The sequence below is a fragment of the Theropithecus gelada genome, chromosome 19 (assembly GCF_003255815.1).
Source record: "Theropithecus gelada isolate Dixy chromosome 19, Tgel_1.0, whole genome shotgun sequence".
NCBI classification, from domain to species: Eukaryota; Metazoa; Chordata; class Mammalia; order Primates; family Cercopithecidae; genus Theropithecus; species Theropithecus gelada.
Window position 1 is genome coordinate 41,516,848 of NC_037687.1, and position 17,761 is coordinate 41,534,608.

Below are 17,761 nucleotides of genomic sequence, written 5' to 3' on the forward strand. Positions count from 1 at the left end.
AAATGTTCTTGACTGCACTCAACGTGAGAATACATTTTACAATGTGACTCAAAAAAAAAAAAAAAAAAAAAGGTTTCGTGATACAATTCTGACCTTTGCTGTGGAGCACACTCTGCAATGTTCTATTTTATTTCTAAAGAGGCTGGTCACGAGTTATGCGTTGCTAAATTAATTTCATTACCTACAGATGGGTTGCAATATGCAGTGTGAGAAATGTTGCTCTGGGGTATGAACAGAAGCAAAATTTTCTGGCTCTCAAAAGTGCTTTGTAAAAACCCCAGAACTTTGCAAAATGCTTTCTAAATGAGTAACACGCTTTGCAAATCATGAAGGGCTCTAGAAACCACAGAGCATGGAGACATAATCTCACCGGAACCCCTCACCTACTGCCCTCACCTCGTCTGCCTGCCTCCCCCTCTATCATGAGCAATGTGACACTATCTGTCTCAAAAACCCACCCCTGGCCAGGCGTGGTGGCTCATGCCTGTAATCCCAGGACTTTGGGAGGCCAAGGCGGGTGGATCACCTGAGGTCGGGAGTTCAAGACCAGCCTGGACAACATGGTGAAATCCTGTCTCTACTAAAAATACAAAAATTAGCCTGGCATGGTGGTGCATGCCTATAATCCCAGCTACTTGGGAGGCTGAGGCAGGAGAATGGCTTGACCCTGTGAGGCGGAGGTTGCAGTGAGCCGAGATTGTGCCACTGCACCTAGCCTGGGCAATAAGAGTGAGACCCTGTGCAAAAAAAAAAAAAAAAACACCTCTCCACAGGGGCCTGGGACACTATCACCTCCATTCACTCCTAGACTCTGCTCTTGTGATTTGCTGGTCTGTCTTTGTCATCATTCATTGCCCATCCCTTTATTTTATTTTATTTTATTGTATTTTATTTATTATTATTATTATTATTTGAGACAGAGTCTTGCTGTGTCTTGCCCAGGCTGGAGTGCAGTGGCACGATCTTGGCTCACTGCAGCCTCCACCTCCTGGGTTCAAGTGATTCTCCTGTCTCAGCCTACTGAGTAGCTGGGACTACAGGCATGTGCCACCGCACTGGCTAATTCTGTATTTTTAGTAGAGACAGGGTTTTGCCATGTTGGTCAGGCTGACCTTGAACTCCTGACCTCAGATGATCTGCCCGCCTGGGCCTCTCAAAATGCTGGGGTTACAGGCGTGAGCCACCACACCTGGCCTATTTAAAAAAAAACATTATATTTACTTTTATTTTTTGAGACAGTCTTGCTCTGTCACCCAGGCTGGAGTGCAGTGGTGTGATCTCGGCTCACTGCAACCTCTGCCTCCAGGGTTCAGCGATTCTCCTGCCTCAGACTTCTGAGTAGCTGAGATTATAGGCATGCGCCACCACGCCCAGCTAATTTTTGTATTTTTAGTAGAGATGGGGTTTCGCCATGTTGGTCAGGCTGGTCTTGAACTCCTGATCTCAAGTGATCCGCCTGCCTTGGCCTCCCAAAGTGTTGGGATTCCAGGAGTGAGCCAGGCCTTTTTTTTTTTTTTTTTTGAGATGGAGTCTCGCTCTGTCGCCCAGGCTGGAGTGCAGTGGCCGGATCTCAGCTCACTGCAAGCTCCGCCTCCCGGGTTCACGCCATTCTCCTGCCTCAGCCTCCGGAGTAGCTGGGACTACAGGCGCCCGCCACCTCGCCCGGCTAGTTTTTTGTATTTTTTAGTAGAGACAGGGTTTCACCGTGTTAGCCAGGATGGTCTCGATCTCCTGACCTCGTGATCCGCCCGTCTCGGCCTCCCAAAGTGCTGGGATTACAGGCTTGAGCCACCACGTCCGGCCAAGAGCCAGGCCTTTTTATCTTTCATTTTTGTGGGTACATAGTCGTTGTATATATTTATGGGGTAGGTGAACTATTTTGATACAGGCACGCGATACGTACTCACATCAGGGTTGATGGGGTATCCGTTCCCTCCAGCATTTATCCTTTCTTTGTGTTACAGTCTACTTATAGTCTTTTAGTTGTTTTATTTTATTATTAATTTTTTGAGACAAAGTCTATCTCTACTACCTAGGCCGGAGTGTAATGGAGTGATCATGGCTTGCCATAGCCTCGACCTCCTGGGCTCAAGTGATCCTCCCATCTTAGCCTTCCAAGTTGGAACCACAGGCATGCACCACCATACCCAGATAATTTTTTAAACAGTTTTTTGTAGAGACAAGGTCTCATTATGTTTGAACTCCTGGGCTCAAGCGATCCTCCCACCTCAGCCTCCCAAAGTGCCAAGATTACAGGCATAAGTCATCGTGCCTGGCTAGTATTTTACTTTATATTTTATTTTATTTTTGAGAGAGTCTCACTCTGTTGCCCAGGCTGGAGTGCAGTGGCGTGATCTCGGCTCACTGCAACCTCCGCCTCCTGGGTTCAAGCAATTCTCTTGCCTCAGCCTCCCGAGTAGCTGGGATTACAGGCATGCACCACCATGCCTAGCTAATTTTTGTATTTTTATTTTTACTTTTTTGAGACAGAATTTCGCTCTTGTCACCCAGGCTGGAGTGCAATGGCACGATCTTGGCTCACAGCAACCTCCTCCTCCTGGGTTCAAGTGATTCTCTTGCCTCAGCCTCCCAAGTAGCTAGGACTTCAGGCACAGGCCACGATGCCTGGCTAATTTTTGCATTTTTTGTAGGGACAGGGTTTTGCCATGTTGCCCAGGCTGCTCTCTGTCCCTCTTGCTCCCATCTTTCAGCCTTTCCATTTACTGTCCCCTTTGCCTGGGACACCACAGCCTCCCTGATTCATATGGTACCTTTCAACTCTCAGCTTCGCTGTCCCCTCCTGCAGAAGGCCTTCCTCCACTAGCCGGTTTACGGGGCTTACCACACTCTGCTCACTCCCACGCCCTTCAGACCACAGATTATAACCTACGATTACGTTGTGTATTTCATTATTTGCATCTGCCCCTTCCCACTGGACTATCGGCCCCCACAGTGGGCTCTCTGTTTTGTTCACTGCTGTACCTTCAGGACTAGGGCAGTGCCTAACACACAGTAGGCACTCATACTCATTTGTCAAATGAAAGAAGCATCACGAAAACTAAGAGGCCGGGAGCCGTGGCTTATGCCTATAATCCCAGCACTTTGGGAGGCTGCGGCAGGTGGATCACTTGAGGTCAGGAGTTCAAGACCAGCCTGGCAAACGTGATGAAACCCCATCTCTAGTAAAAATACAAAAATTAGTCAGGGTGATGGTGGGTGCTGGTAATCCCAGCTCTTTGGGAGGCTGAGGCAGGATAATTGCTTGAACCTGGGAGGCGGAGGTCGCAGTGAGCCAAGAGCATGCCTGGGTGACAGAATGAGACTCTGTCTCAAAAAAAAAAAAAAAAAAAGAAATGAGACTATTGCCATTTTGCAATCTCTAATGAATGAATATGTCTGAGCGTTGAGCAGAAACAGCTGCTGGTATCTGGAAAGGAGGTGCTTCCTGGTGGAGGTACACAGCAGCCCCACATAGGAAGGTTCTGGCCAAAAAACTCCTTACACCCAAATCTGAATCTGCTTGAACTTCAGCTGAGTCCCACTTTGGAGGAAACCCAGGGGACAGAGGAACACAAGAAATGATACCACAAGGACGCATCGGTCAGGTCCAGACTATGGGAAACTCTACAACTAGGACAGCACTATCCATTGATAGACTTAGTGTGAAAAAAGAGTGAAAAATGTCAAGCTAATCATTTTTAGATTGATTATGGCCAGGCACGGTGGCTCTTGCCTGTAATCCCAGCACCTTGGGTGGCTGAGGAGGGTGGATTGCTTGAGCACAGGAGTTTGAGACCAGCTTGGGCAACATGGCGTGACCTTGTCTCTATAAATAAATAAACAGGATTGATTCCATGTTGAAATAATATCTTGAATGTATTAGATTACGTGTAGTGTTTCATCTTACTTTTTTTTTTTTTTTTTTTTTATTATTATTATTTTTTTTGAGACGGAGTCTCGCTCTGTCGCCCAGGCTGGAGTGCAGTGGCGCGATCTCGGCTCACTGCAAGCTCCGCCTCCTGGGTTCACGCCATTCTCCTGCCTCAGCCTCCCGAGTAGCTGGGACTACAGGCGCCCACAACCGCGCCCGGCTAATTTTTTGTATTTTTAGTAGAGACGGGGTTTCACCGTGGTCTCGATCTCCTGACCTTGTGATCCGTCCGCCTCGGCCTCCCAAAGTGCTGGGATTACAGGCGTGAGCCACCGCGCCCGGCCACTTTTTTTTTTTTTTTAACAGGGTCTTGCTCTGTTGCCCAGGTTGAAGTGCAGTGCCATGAACATGGCTCACTGCAGCATTAACCTCTGAGGTTCAAGGGATCCTCCTGCCTCAGCCTCCCCAGTAACTTCGACTGCAGATATGCACTACTACACCTGATTATTTTAAAAAATTTTTATAGAGACAGGGTTTTGCTATGTTACCCAGGCTGGCTCAAACTCCTGACCTCAAGTGATCCTCCCGCCTTGGCCTCCCAAAGTGCTGGGATTATAGGCGCGAGCCACCATGCCTGGTCCTCTTTACTTTTTAAAAAACATGGCTATTATAAAATTTAAAATTATGATGACTCACACCTGTAATCCCAGTGCTTTGGGAGGCTGAGGTGGGCAGATCACTTTACGCCAGGAGTTCGAGACTATCCTGGCCAACATGGCGAAACCTTGTCTCTACTAAAAACACAAAAATTAGCCAGGTGTGGTGGCGCATGCCTGTAATCTCAGCTACTCAGGAGGCTGAGGCAGGAGAATCACTTGAACCTGACAAGTGGAGGTTGAAGTGAGCTGAGATTGCCCCACTGCACTCCAGCCTGGACAATAGAGCGAGATCCTGTCTCAAAAAAAAAAAATGTAAAAATATGTGTATTGTTCATATTGTATTTCTGTTGGACAGTAAAAATCTGCAGGACTAACAGCCTGGATCTCCAGGAGATAAACTGCAAGGAAAAAGAAAAGATGATAGCAGGGAAGCAAGAGAGGAAAGATGATTTTAAAGAGTATCAGCCAATTGCAATGGGTGGCCCCTGTTTGGATTCTGATTCAAAGAAGCTGCAAAAAATCCTGAGGCCGGGCACAGTGGCTCAAGCCTGTAATCCCAGCACTTTGGGAGGCCGAGACGGGTGTATCACAAGATCAGGAGATCGAGACCATCCTGGCTAACCCGGTGAAACCCTGTCTCTACTGAAAAATACAAAAAAAAAAAAAACTAGCCGGACGAGGTGGCGGGCGCCTGTGGTCCCAGCTACTCGGGAGGCTGAGGCAGGAGAATGGCGTAAACCCGGGAGGCGGAGCTTGCAGTGAGCTGAGATCCGGCCACTGCACTCCAGCCTGGGCGACAGAGCGAGACTCTGTCTCAAAAAAAAAAAAAAAAAAAAAAAAAAAAAATCCTGATAGTTATATGAAAGTTATGAGATTTGGAAATTTGCACACTGACTAGATACTTGATGATTTAAAGACTGTGACTATTTTTTTATTTTTGGTTAGGAGTGATAATGACGTTGTGGTTTGTCAAATAAAAGGAATGTCTTTTAAGGCCACACACACATACATGCACATATACACACATACACACACACACACACATGCATTTTGTTTGTTTGTTTGTTTTTTTGAGGCAGAGTCTCTCTCTGTTGCCCAGGCTGAAGTGGAGTGCAGTGGTGTGTTCAGGACTCACTACAACCTCAACTTCTCGGTCCTCCCACCTCAGCCTCCCAAGTAGCTAGGACTACAGGCATTTGCCACCACACTCGGCTAATTTTTTGTATTTTTAGTGGAGAGAGGGTTTCGCCATGTTGCCCAGGCTCTTCTCGAACACCTGGGCTCAAGCAATCCACCCTCTTGGACCTCCCAAAGTGCTGGGATTACAGGCGTGAGCCACCGTGTCTGGCCAAGACCATATATATTTTAAGATACCATTTATATGCAGTGTTCAGAATAGGCAAATCTATACAGGCAGAAAGATGAGTGGTTACCGGGAGCTGGGTGGGGGAAATGGGAAATGACTGCTAACGGGTATAGGGTTCCTTTTCAAAGGATGATTAAAATGTTTTAAAATTAGATTGCAGTGATGGCTTTACAATTCTGTGAACATACTATAAACCACTGAACCGTACATTTTAAATGGGTGGATTTTATGGTATGTACATTCAATATTTCAATAAAGACATTTTAAAAAGGAAGACATTTCCTATATTTGCAGATGGGAAAACAGTAAAGATAACCTCAAGACTGTTTACTGACCAGGAATAAATCAGTAACCACTGAGCCCGGCCACAATGCTACATTTTTTTAATGCAGATTTTCATATGAATGGAAATGCAGAAAAAGCATCTGAACTTTGGGAGGTCAAGGCGGGTGGATCACCTGAGGCCAGGAGTTCGAGACCAGCGTGGCCAACATGGTGAAACCCCATCTCTACTAAAAATAAAAATAAAAATAGCTGGGTGTGGTGGCACACGCCTGTAATCCCAGCTACTTGGGAGGCTAAGGTATGAGAATCGCTTCAACCCGTGAGGCAGAGGTTACAATAAGCTGAGATCATACCACTGCACTCTACTTTGGGCAACAGAGCAAGACTCTGTCTCAAAAAAAAAAAAAAAAATTAAAAAATTAAAACTATACTGCAATACCGTTTTTCACCTATCAGATTGGCAAAAATCCAAAGATTTGACAGTGCGGTCTGGTGGCGAGGCTGTGGGGAGACAGGCACACTCATGTGTTATTAATGAGAAAAAAAAATGGAGAGCAATGTCTGTCCAAATGACAAATGCATTTACCCTTTTAGCCAGCTATCCCACTTCTGGAAGTTGATCCTCTGAGATGAACCACACGTGATTTACAGAACGTTGTATAACAAGAGTAATTGTTTTTGTTTGTTTGTTTGTTTTTTGAGATGGACTTTCACTTTTGTTGTCCAGGATGGAGTGCAATGGCGCAATCTCAACTCACTGCAACCTCTACCTCCCAGGTTCAAGTGATTCTCCTGCCTCAGCCTCCCAAGCAGCTCAGATTGCAGGTGCATGCCACCATGACCAGCTCATTTTTTGTATTTTTAGTAGAGATAGGGTTTCACTGTGTTGGCCAGGCTGGTTTCAAACTCCTGACCTCAGGTGATCCATCTGCCTCAGCCTCTCAAAGTGTAACAAGAGTAACTGTTAGAGCCAGCATTGCTCTAGGCCCAAATACAGCCTTCCTCAGCACATTTCCCTCCATCTGCTAGAACTCTGCAGTAATACATGTACAAATGTAAAATGCCTGTGGTATAAATGACACTCTTGTTGCAGTGCACAATGTGTGCAACTATCCATGACAGCCCTGACCGCAACATGGGTTGTATAGCAACACATAGGAAATAAAGCCAGTGTCCATCAACAAGGAATAGCAAATAAACCATAATATACATACAGCGTGGAATATTGGACACCTGTAAAAAAGAATGAGGAAGCTTCCTATATCTCCAGAATATGTGGTTAAATAATACCGACCAGTGATACTATACCTATTATGTACAAAATGAGAAAAACAAGAATATCTGTTTGTATTTTCATTTAAAAAATGATGGAAGGATGCAAAATAAACTAACAAAAGGGCTTACCATGGTAGATATGGGGAAGAATGGACTGAAAAGAGTAGGAGTGAGACTTCTCACTTCACGCCTTGCTATATTTTGATATTTTTTTTTTTGAGACAAAGTCTTGTGCTCTGTTGCCCAGGCTGGAGTGCAGTGGCACAATCATGGCACACTGCAGCCTTGACCGTCTGGGCTCAAAGGAGCCTCCCAGCTCAGTCGGCCTCCAGAGGAGCTGGGACTACAGGTGCACACCTCCACATCCAACTAATTTTTTGAATTTTTTTTTTTTTTTTTAGCAATGGGGTCTTGCTATATTGTTCAGGCTGGTCTCAAATTCCTGGCCTCAAGTGATTTTCCTGTCTTGGCCTCCTAAAGTGCTGGAATTACTGGTGTGAGCCACAGCACCTGGCTATATTTTGATTTTTTTTTTTTTTTTTTGAGATGTAATCACACTCTGCCGCCCAGGCTGGAATGCAGTGGCACGATCTCAGCTCACTGCAATCTCTGCCTCCCAGGCTCCAGGGATTCTCCTGCCTTAGCCTCCTGAGTAGCTGGGATTACAGGCACCTGCCACCATGCTTGGCTAATTTCTGTATTTTTAGTAGAGATGACGGGGGTTCGCCATGTTGCCCCGGCTGGTCTTGAACGCCTAACCTCAAGTGATCTGCCTGCCTCGGCCTCCCAAAATGTTGAGATTACAGGTGTGAGCCACTGTGCCCAGCCTATATTTTGATTTTTAAAATCGTATAATATATTCAAAAAATAAAATGAATACACTTTTCCCAGTTGCAGATTGTAACTCTGTGTAACAGATGTTGAGCTGTAAAATGTCAGCTGCCTGACACTAAACCCTGTGATCTGTGCAGCCCCAGTCAAGAGAGACCATTACTCATTTTCAATGATGAATCATGTGTATTTTAGCTCCTGCAAGTGCTTTTGGCTTCTCTTGTAGTCGCCCCAGACTCTTAAACCTGCCAGGCTCGAGAGTAGGGCTGAGACTCCCAGCCAGGGCCCAGCTCCCAGGAAGTGCTCACTGACTATCGATTAGACCAGATTAACAGATGAATCTGGAGGCAGTGTACTCTGGAGCCAGACCACCTGAGGTCTAACCCCAGCCTTGTCACTTATTAGCTGGGTGACCTTAAGCATGTCCGTTTATCTCCCTGTGCCTCAGTTTCCACATCCATAAAATGGGAATAAAAAGCAGTCCTGGTGGCCGGGCACGGTGGCTCACGCCTGTAATCCCAGCACTTTGGGAGGCCGAGGCAGATGGATCACGAGGTCAAGAGATCGAGACCACCTTGGACAACATGGAAACCCCGTCTCTACTAAAAATACAAAAATTAGTTGGGCGTGGCGGCGGGCGCCTGTGGTCTAGCAACTCAAGAGGCTGAGGCAGAAGAATCGCTTGAACCTGGGAGGCGGAGTTTGCAGTGAGCCGAGATCACACCACTGTACTCCAGCCTGGCAACAGAGTGAGACTCCGTCTCAAAAAAAAAAAAAAAAAAAGAAAAAAAAGAAAAAAAAAAAAAAGCAGTCCTGCTGGGCACGGTAGCTTATGCTGGTAATTCCAGCACTTTGGAAGCCCGAGGTAGGCTGATTGCTTCAGTCCTGAAGTTCAAGACCAGCTAGGGCAACATGTGAAACCCCATCTCTAAAATAAATAAATAAATAAATAAATAAATAAATAAATAAATAACAAAAAAAATTATCTGGGTGTGGTGGTGCACACCTGGAGTCCCAGTTACTTGGGAGGCTAAGGTAGGAGGATCACCTGAGCCTGGGAGGCCGAGGCTACAGTGAGTTGTGATCACGCCACTGCACTCCAGCCTGACTGACAGAGCAAGACCCTGTCTCAAAGAAGCAAAACAAAACAAAAAAGCAGTCCTTACCATGTAGGGTTGCCGTAAGGATTAAATGAGCAAATTCACTGATACACAGGGCACAGAGTGAGAATATGGTAACTATGAGCTCTTCATGAAGGTTGAGGGCTCAGGCACAGTGACGGGTAAGAGGCTACGAGGGGTTGTCTGGGAGGCAGAGTCCCAGGGATGTGAGGCTCAGGTTCAGGGAAGCAGGCATTGCCCCTCAGGGTTGGGAAGGGAAAGGAAAAGGCCAGCTGTGACAAAGGCTGCCAAGACGACAAGCCAGAGGGGAGAGTCAGAGGTAAAGAGGTCCCTGATGATCTTGGTCAGAGGAGTTTCGGGAGCCTGACAGGGACGGAAGCCGGCAAGCCCCGATTCAGGGAAGGAGTAGGAGGTGAGAACGGAAGATCAAGGGCAGATGACTCTTGCAAGGCGTGGCTGAGAAGCAGAGACACAGGGAGGCTCTTGGGGAACACTGGAAGGCACGGGGCACTTTGATTTTAACTCAGGGAACCCTGAGCTTACCTAAGTGCAGATGGCCAGTCACAGTTGCAACCCATAGAAGAAGCAGCCATGGGCGAGGTGCAGTGGCTCATGCCTGTAATCCCAGCACTTTGGGAGGCTGAGGCGGGTGGATCACTTGAGGTTGGGAGTTTGAAACCAGCCTGACCATCACTTGAGGTCGGGAGTTCGAGACCAGCCTGACCAATGTGGTGAAACCCCGTCTCCACTAAAAATACAAAATTAGCCAGGCGTGGTGGCGGGTGCCTGTAATCCCAGCGACTTGGGAGGCTGAGACAGGAGAATCGCTTGAACCTGGGAGATGGAAGTTGCGATGAGCTGAGATCACACCATTGCACTCCAGCCTGGGCAACAAGAGCAAAACTCCGTCTCAAAAAACAAAACAAAACAAAACAAAAACCCATGAATCCACACTGATGTAAATGAATGGACGAATGAGCAAATGAAATGGACAAGAAGGAAACACTCTTTCTTTTTTTTTTTTTTTTGAGACGGAGTCTCGCTCTGTCACCCAGGCTGGAGTGCAGTGGCCGGATCTCAGCTCACTGCAAGCTCCGCCTCCCGGGTTCCCGCCATTCTCCTGCCTCAGCCTCCCGAGTAGGTGGGACTACAGGCGCCCGCCGCCTCGCCCGGCTAGTTTTTTTGTATTTTTTAGTAGAGACGGGGTTTCACCGTGTTAGCCAGGATGGTCTCGATCTCCTGACCTTGTGATCCGCCCGTCTCGGCCTCCCAAAGTGCTGGGATTACAGGCTTGAGCCACCGCGCCCGGCCGGAAACACTCTTTCTTACAGTAAAATGGTACCCAATAATGGTAAAGCATACGGCGAAATGAGAAAACCACCATTTGTCAGCTACCAGAGGAATAACTGTTTCAGGCAAGAATCATCAATGGATGCTGACCCTGGAGTGAGAATATTTACATAGAATATTACACAGAATATTTACATAGCCTCAAAGACGCATTGATTCTAAAGGGAATAACAGTTACTTCATCGTGGAGCCCCTGGTGAACACCGAGTTAACCAAGCCGTCCAAGTTAACAACAGTAATGGGAAGAGACATTGGCCAGGTGCAGTGACTCACACCTGTAATCCCAGCACTTTAGGTGGCCGAGGCAGGACGATGGCCTGAGCCCAGGGGGTCAAGGCTGCAGTGAGCTAGAATTGTTTGACTGCACTCCAGCCTGGGCAATAGAGCAAGACTCTGACTCTAAAAACAAACAAATAAGTAAATAAAGAGTAACGGGATGAAAGCACATGTGCCTCCTAATACATTACACTGAGGACACATCACTTCTCTGATATTCCTGCAAAAGATGCATAACCCTAGTCTAATAATGATGAAAACTCAGACAAACCCACACTGAACGACATTTTACAAAACAGCTTGCCTGTGTTCTTCAAACACACCAGGAAAGATACAGACAGACCCAGGCACAGTTCCAGACTGAAGGAGGAAAACAGAATACCTCAATACCTCAATGCAATCCCTGGTTCTGGTTTGGCAAAGAAAAGACATTGACAAAAGAAATTTCTTCAACAAGGGAAACTGAATAAGGTCTGGGACTAGATAGCAGCATTGTACCAATGTTAATTTCCTGATTAGCATACTTGTCCTGTGGTTAGGCAGGAGAATGAATTTGTTCTCAGGAGATACACTGAAGTGTTTAAAAGTAAAGGGAAATCAGTCAGGCGAGGTGGCTCATGCTTCTAATCCCAGCACTTTGGGAGGCCAAGGCAGACATATCACTTGAGGTCAGGAGTTCAAGACCAGCCTGGCCAACATGGTGAAATCCCATCTCTACTAAAAATACAACAAACAAACAAAAATTTAGCTGGGCGTGGTGGTGTGTGCCTGTAATCCCAGCTACTCAGGAGGCTGAGGCAGGAGAATCGCTTGAACCCAGGAGGCGGAGGTTGCACTGAGCTGAGATCGCACCACTGCACTCCAGCCTGGGCAACAAGAGCAAAACTCCGTCTCAGAAAAAAAAAAAAAAAAAAGGAAATCATGATGGAATAAATAGAAAACATTTGGGCAACATGGGTGAAGGGTATTCAGCAATTCTATGTGCTGTTCTTGCAACTTCTCTATAAACCTGAACTTATTTCAAAATAAAAAGTTAACAAAATGGTAACAGCAAAGATCTGGGAGTAGTAATAGTAGCTAACATCTCTTGAGCACTCACCATATTCCAGGTACTGCCCACACTGCCCATCCTCACAATAGTTAATAGTTGTTTTATTTTTATTTTTATAGATACAGGGTTTCACTATGTTGCCCAGGCTGATCTCAAACTCTTGGGCTCAAGCGATCCTCCCACCTTGGCCTCCCAAATTGCTGGGATTATACGCATGAACCACCGCACTCTGCCAACAGTTAGTGGTTAATGTCATTATCCTATACCCATTTTACAGAGGAGGAAACTGAGGCTCAGAGAAGACAGTGACTTGCCCAGGGCTGTGTTAAGAAAAGATGGAGAGTTAGGATGGGAGAGGTGGTTAGAGGAGGATGAGTGGGTTCCTGAATAAGGATGTTCCAGCACTTCCCTCCTAGCAGCCTCATTATTTAGACTTGGAATGGTCTAGTTAGTGACTGTCTCCCCCATTATACTATAAACCCGTGAAAGCATGGAGTGTGTCTATCTTGGTCTTTGATGGGTTGATAGAGTCACCACAGGCCCCACACAGAGAAGAAAGCCAGCGAATGTTTATCGATGGAATAACTGATGCCTATTCACAATAAGATAATGTTATGACTATTAATAAAGATAACAGTAATAATACTTCTCATTTGTGTTAATGCATTTGATCCTCAAAATAACCCAAGGGGCTGAGTGAGTTGGCTCATGCCTATAATCCCAGCACTTTGGGAGGCTGAGGTAGGACAATTGTTGGAGCCCAAGAGTTCAAGAGGAGCCTGGGCAATGTAGTGAGACCATATCATCTCTACAAAAAATAAACTTAAAAATCAGCCAGGCATGATATCACACACCTGTAGTCCCAACTACTCAGGAGGCTGAGGCAGGAGTATTGCTTAAGCCCAGGAGGTCAAGGCTGCAGAGAGCTATGATCATGCCACTGCACTCCAGCCTGGGCAACAGAGAAAGACCCTGTCTCTAAAATAAAATAAAACAGAATACGGGCGGGTGCAGTGGCTCACGCCTGTAATCCCAGTACTTTGGGAGACTGAGGCGGGCGGATCACGAGATCAGGAGATCCAGACCATCCTGGCTAACACAGTGAAACCTCATCTCTACTAAAAATACAAAAAACTAGCCGGGCGTCGTGGCGGGTGCCTGTAGTCCCAGCTACTCGGGAGGCTGAGGCAGGAGAATGGCGAGAACCTGGGAGGCGGAGCTTGCAGTGAGCCGAGATTGCGCCACTGAACTCCAGCCTGGGCGACTGAGCGAGACTCCGTCCAAAACAAAACAAAACAAAACAAAACAAAACAAAACAGAACAGAACAGAACAGAACACCTATAACCCAAGGACTATTTTATCCTCATTTTACAAATAAGGAAAATGAGGCTTGCAGAGATGTCTCTTGTCTGAGGCAGGCAGCCAGAAGGGCATGGCTGGCCCTTGGCAACCCCATCCAAGTCCTGGGCCCACACGATGTGCCGCACCCACCTTCTGGAAGTCCTTCTTGGAGATGAGGCCACGGGGATCCGTTACGTAGTCCTGGAAGGCTTCAGAGCCCACAATGTCCTTGAGTTTCAGGAACATGTCAAAGAACTTGAGGATCATCTCCACATTGGACGAGGATTCCACGAGCATGTCCACCATCTGCCGGGCGATCGTGCCGTTTACCACGTTCCCTGCAGGCAGCCCCAGGTCAGTGTGGCCGGCGGACACTCCCTTCCGGGACCCCACGAGGCTTGCTTCTCTTTCCAGCCCAGGAGCCACCACGCTGCTGGAGTGTCCCTGGCCAGCTGCAGCCTCCCCTCCACGGGTCCCTTCCTGACCCGCATCAGCCTCCTGTGCCAACCTGGCTGATCCTGCCTTTACCCACCTCCCCCAGTAAAGAGAATGATGTCAGGTTGGGCGCGGTGGCTCACGCCTGTAATCCCAGCACTCTGGGAGATCGAGGTGGGTGGATCACTTGAGGCCAGGAGTTTGAGACCTGCCTGGCCAACATAGTGAAACCCTGTCTCTACTAAAAATACAAAATTAGCTGGGCGTGGTGGCATGTGCTTGTAATTCCAGCTACTTGGGAGGCTGAGACAAGAATTGCTTGAACCTGGGAGGCGGAGGTTGCAGAGCTGAGATCGTGCCACTGCACTCCAGCCTGGGTGATGGAGTGAGACTCTGTCTCAAAAAAAAAAAAAAAGATAACGATGACGAATGCTAAAGGTAGGTGCCAAATGCTACCCTGGCACAATCACACAAAAAGGGAAGTGAGTGACTCTCTGTTTTTACAGAGGAGGAAACTGAGACATAGAGAAACTCATACACTCGAAGTTACATAGCCAGTAAAGCGAGGAGAATGGATTTGAACTCAGAGCTGCATGACCCTCTGAGGGCTTACACAGCTGAAGCTTCCATGAGTCCACACAGTCAGGCGGGTCCACAGAAGACTGAGGCCAGCCAATGGTAAGCAGCAAGGAGAGGTGGAGATTGGCAAACTGAGATCCCACACTCCCTCTAAAGGCAGCAGCTGAAGCTTGGCTCCAGTTTATTTTTGTATTTTTAAAATTTTAATGTAGGCTGGGCGCAGTGGCTCATGCCTGNATTTTTTCTATTTTTAGTAGAGACGGGGTTTCACCATGGTCTCGATCTCCTGACCTTGTGATCCGCCCGCCTCGGCCTCCCAAAGTGCTGGGATTATAGGCGTGAGCCACCGCGCCCGGCCTAAAAAAAATTTTTTTTAAATGTAATTTCACATTTATATAAAAGCTGCAAGAATAGTGTAAGGGATCCTCATATATCCACATTAATCAATTGTTTATCTTTTGCCACATTTGGTTTGGTTTTGGGTTTTGTTTTTTTGAGACAGGGTCTTGCTCTGTCACCCAGGCTGGAGTGCAGTGGTGCGATCACAGCTCACTGCAGCCTGGACCTCCCGGGCTCTGGTGATCCTCCCACCTCAGCCTCCCGAGTAGCTGGGTCTACAGGCACACACCACCACACTAGGCTAATTTTTGTATTTTTTGTAGAGACAGGGTCTCACCACGTTGCCCAGGCTGGTCTTAAACTGCTGGGCTCAAGCGACCCTTGTGCTGGGATTACAGGCACGTGCCGCACCCTGCATCGCATTTGTTTTGTAATTCTCTTTCTCTCCGTATATTTTGTTTCTGAACAATTTGAGAATAAGTTGCAGACATCAGGTCCTTTTACTCTTAAACATTTCGGTGTCTATGTCCTAAAAGACAAGGACATTGTTTAATATAATCACTATGCTATCATGAACATCTAGAGATCTAACATTGATATAATTAAGTTATTTCATCTAATCCAGCTAATTTTTGCCATGTGAGAATGTGGACCCAGGGTCACTGAAGCTTACAGTTTTTCAAGAAAAGCTGGAAATCTTGATGTTTAAAGGGAACCTTCTGATTTTTTTTTTTTTTTGAATCGGAGTTTTGCTTTTGTCACCCAGGCTGTAGTGCAATGGCTCACTGCAAGCTCCGCCTCCCAGGTTCAAGCGATTCTCCTGCCTCAGCCTCCTGAGTAGCTGGGATTACAGGCACACGCCACCACACAGGGCTAATTTTTGTATTTTTAGTAGAGACAGGTTTTCACCATGTTGGCCCGGCTGGTCTCAAACTCCTGACTTCCGGTGATCCACCCGCCCAGGCCTCCTAAAGTGCTGGGATTATGGGTGTGAGGCGCCGCATCTGGCCTATTATGGCTTCTTCACCAACCCGTGGATCCTGACGTGATGTCAGATGGGGTTGAGAGTTAGGGTCTCCTGGGTCTCTGAGGGCCATTCTCAGGCTTCTCTGAACCTCTTTACTGTCCCCTCACCCTCACTCCTGGGTGTTTACCTTCTAGTAGCGACAGCAACATCACCACCATGTCCTTCTGCAGATCCAGCAGCTCCTTCAGCAGCTCGATCTGGCTTGAGTCCTGGAGACCCCACACCCCAGCTCGGTGAGGGCTGGTCTCTGCAGACACCTCCCCCACCTCTGTTGCTTCTCCCCTCCACACCTACCCAGCTGGATCTAAACCCCTGTTTTCTCCCCTCTTACCTCCGAGGGGACCCGAGTCCAGACATGTTCCTCGGAAGCAGGGGAAGGGGCAAAGAGACAAGATTGTGGGGGTGGGGTTGGAACTTGGGGGAAGGGCCCAATAGGTGATGGGTAGTGGGAAGGCTGGCAGACAAGGAGGACTGGGTGGCTTGCGGGGCAGACATTTGGGGCAGACAGAGACAGAGACAGACAGAGACAAACACTGGGGACAGAGACCCAAGTGTAGGAAGGGATGTGAGCCCAGCACTGTGTCTGGCCTATGGTGGGCTTGACAGATGTATGTTGAATATAATGTGTGATGGCAAGAGTGGGACTCTGGGTTCAGGAGGAAGGCTGCAGAGACAGCCACGTCCTTTCTGGTTAGCTGTCTGCGGGGAACATGGGGCCACAGTGTAGGGCCCATAGAAACCTCCAACACAAAGTTTTGCCTCATGGCCCCTACTTATGTTAGGTTGAGTCACATAAAAGTGCCAATATGTGATCACTTTTGACTCACAAAGTGGTAATTTCTTTTTGAGACAGAGCGTTCCTCTTGTTACCCAAGCTGGAATGCAATGGCACAATCTCGGCTCACTGCAACCTCCACCTCCCAGGTTCAAGCAATTCCCCTGCCTCAGCCTCCCAAGTAGCTGGGATTACAGGCGTGCACCACCACACCCGGCTAATATTTTATTTTTAACAGAGGCGGGATTTCTCCATGTTGGTGAGGCTGGTCTCGAACTCCTGACCTCAGGTGATCCACCCACCTCGGCCTCCCAGAGTGCTGGGATTACAGGCATGAGCCACCGTGCCAGGTCCAAAGTGATAATTTCATATGGTTCCACCAAATAAAATGGAGAGGGGAGTGGACGATACCAGATAAATGAGAGGTAAGGGTCCTTTGCTCCCATGCTAGTTCTACGAGTTGTTGATTCCAATCCTAATATATTTCCACAGTTCCAAAGCTCTGCATTCTGGGTCTAAGGTCCTGACACTCCTAATCTCAAGACCCTACAGTGGGTGGGCGCCTGTGCTTTGTGCCTACCCATGATTCAGTCCCTCTCCTCTCTTAACAATCCCTCAATTTTTGCCTGAGGTGTCCCCCATCCCGTAGTCAGAGCATATGGGACTGACCCTAACCTCCTGGTTTTATGGGTGGGTATATGACCAGGCCTGGCCAATCAGAGCTTTCTTTCCCAAGGCTATGGTGATTGGTTCAGGGATGGACATGTGACCCAATAGGCCAGTCAGAGAGAATCTCAGGGTTTTTTTTTTTTTTCTTGGAGCACTCAGGAAGGAGATCTCTTCCCTCTGGGCCTGTTAAGAGTAGGGTGGAGGCCGGGCGCGGTGGCTCAAGCTTGTAATCCCAGCACTTTGGGAGGCCGAGACGGGCGGATCACGAGGTCGGGAGATCGAGACCATCCTGGCTAACACGGTGAAACCCCGTCTCTACTAAAAAAATACAAAAAACTAGCCGGGCGAGGTGGCGGGCGCCTGTAGTCCCAGCTACTCCGGAGGCTGAGGCAGGAGAATGGCGTGAACCCGGGAGGCGGAGCTTGCAGTGAGCTGAGATCCAGCCACAGCACTCCAGCCTGGGCGACAGAGCCAGACTCCGTCTCAAAAAAAAAAAAAAAAAAAAAAAAA

General features: G+C 47.6%; 1 protein-coding gene across 2 annotated transcripts in view; it reads right to left on the reverse strand.

The window, feature by feature from the left end:
- The window catches only part of RYR1 (ryanodine receptor 1), a 160,168-nt gene that overhangs the window by 26,692 nt on the left and 115,715 nt on the right, over positions 1-17,761 (reverse strand). For both annotated transcript variants that reach the window (XM_025369191.1, XM_025369190.1), the window contains 2 exons: positions 15,935-16,016; positions 13,578-13,765 (listed from right to left, as the gene is read on the reverse strand). In XM_025369191.1, the coding sequence (XP_025224976.1) occupies positions 13,578-13,765; positions 15,935-16,016 (270 nt within the window). The remainder of the gene's footprint in view (positions 1-13,577; positions 13,766-15,934; positions 16,017-17,761) is intronic.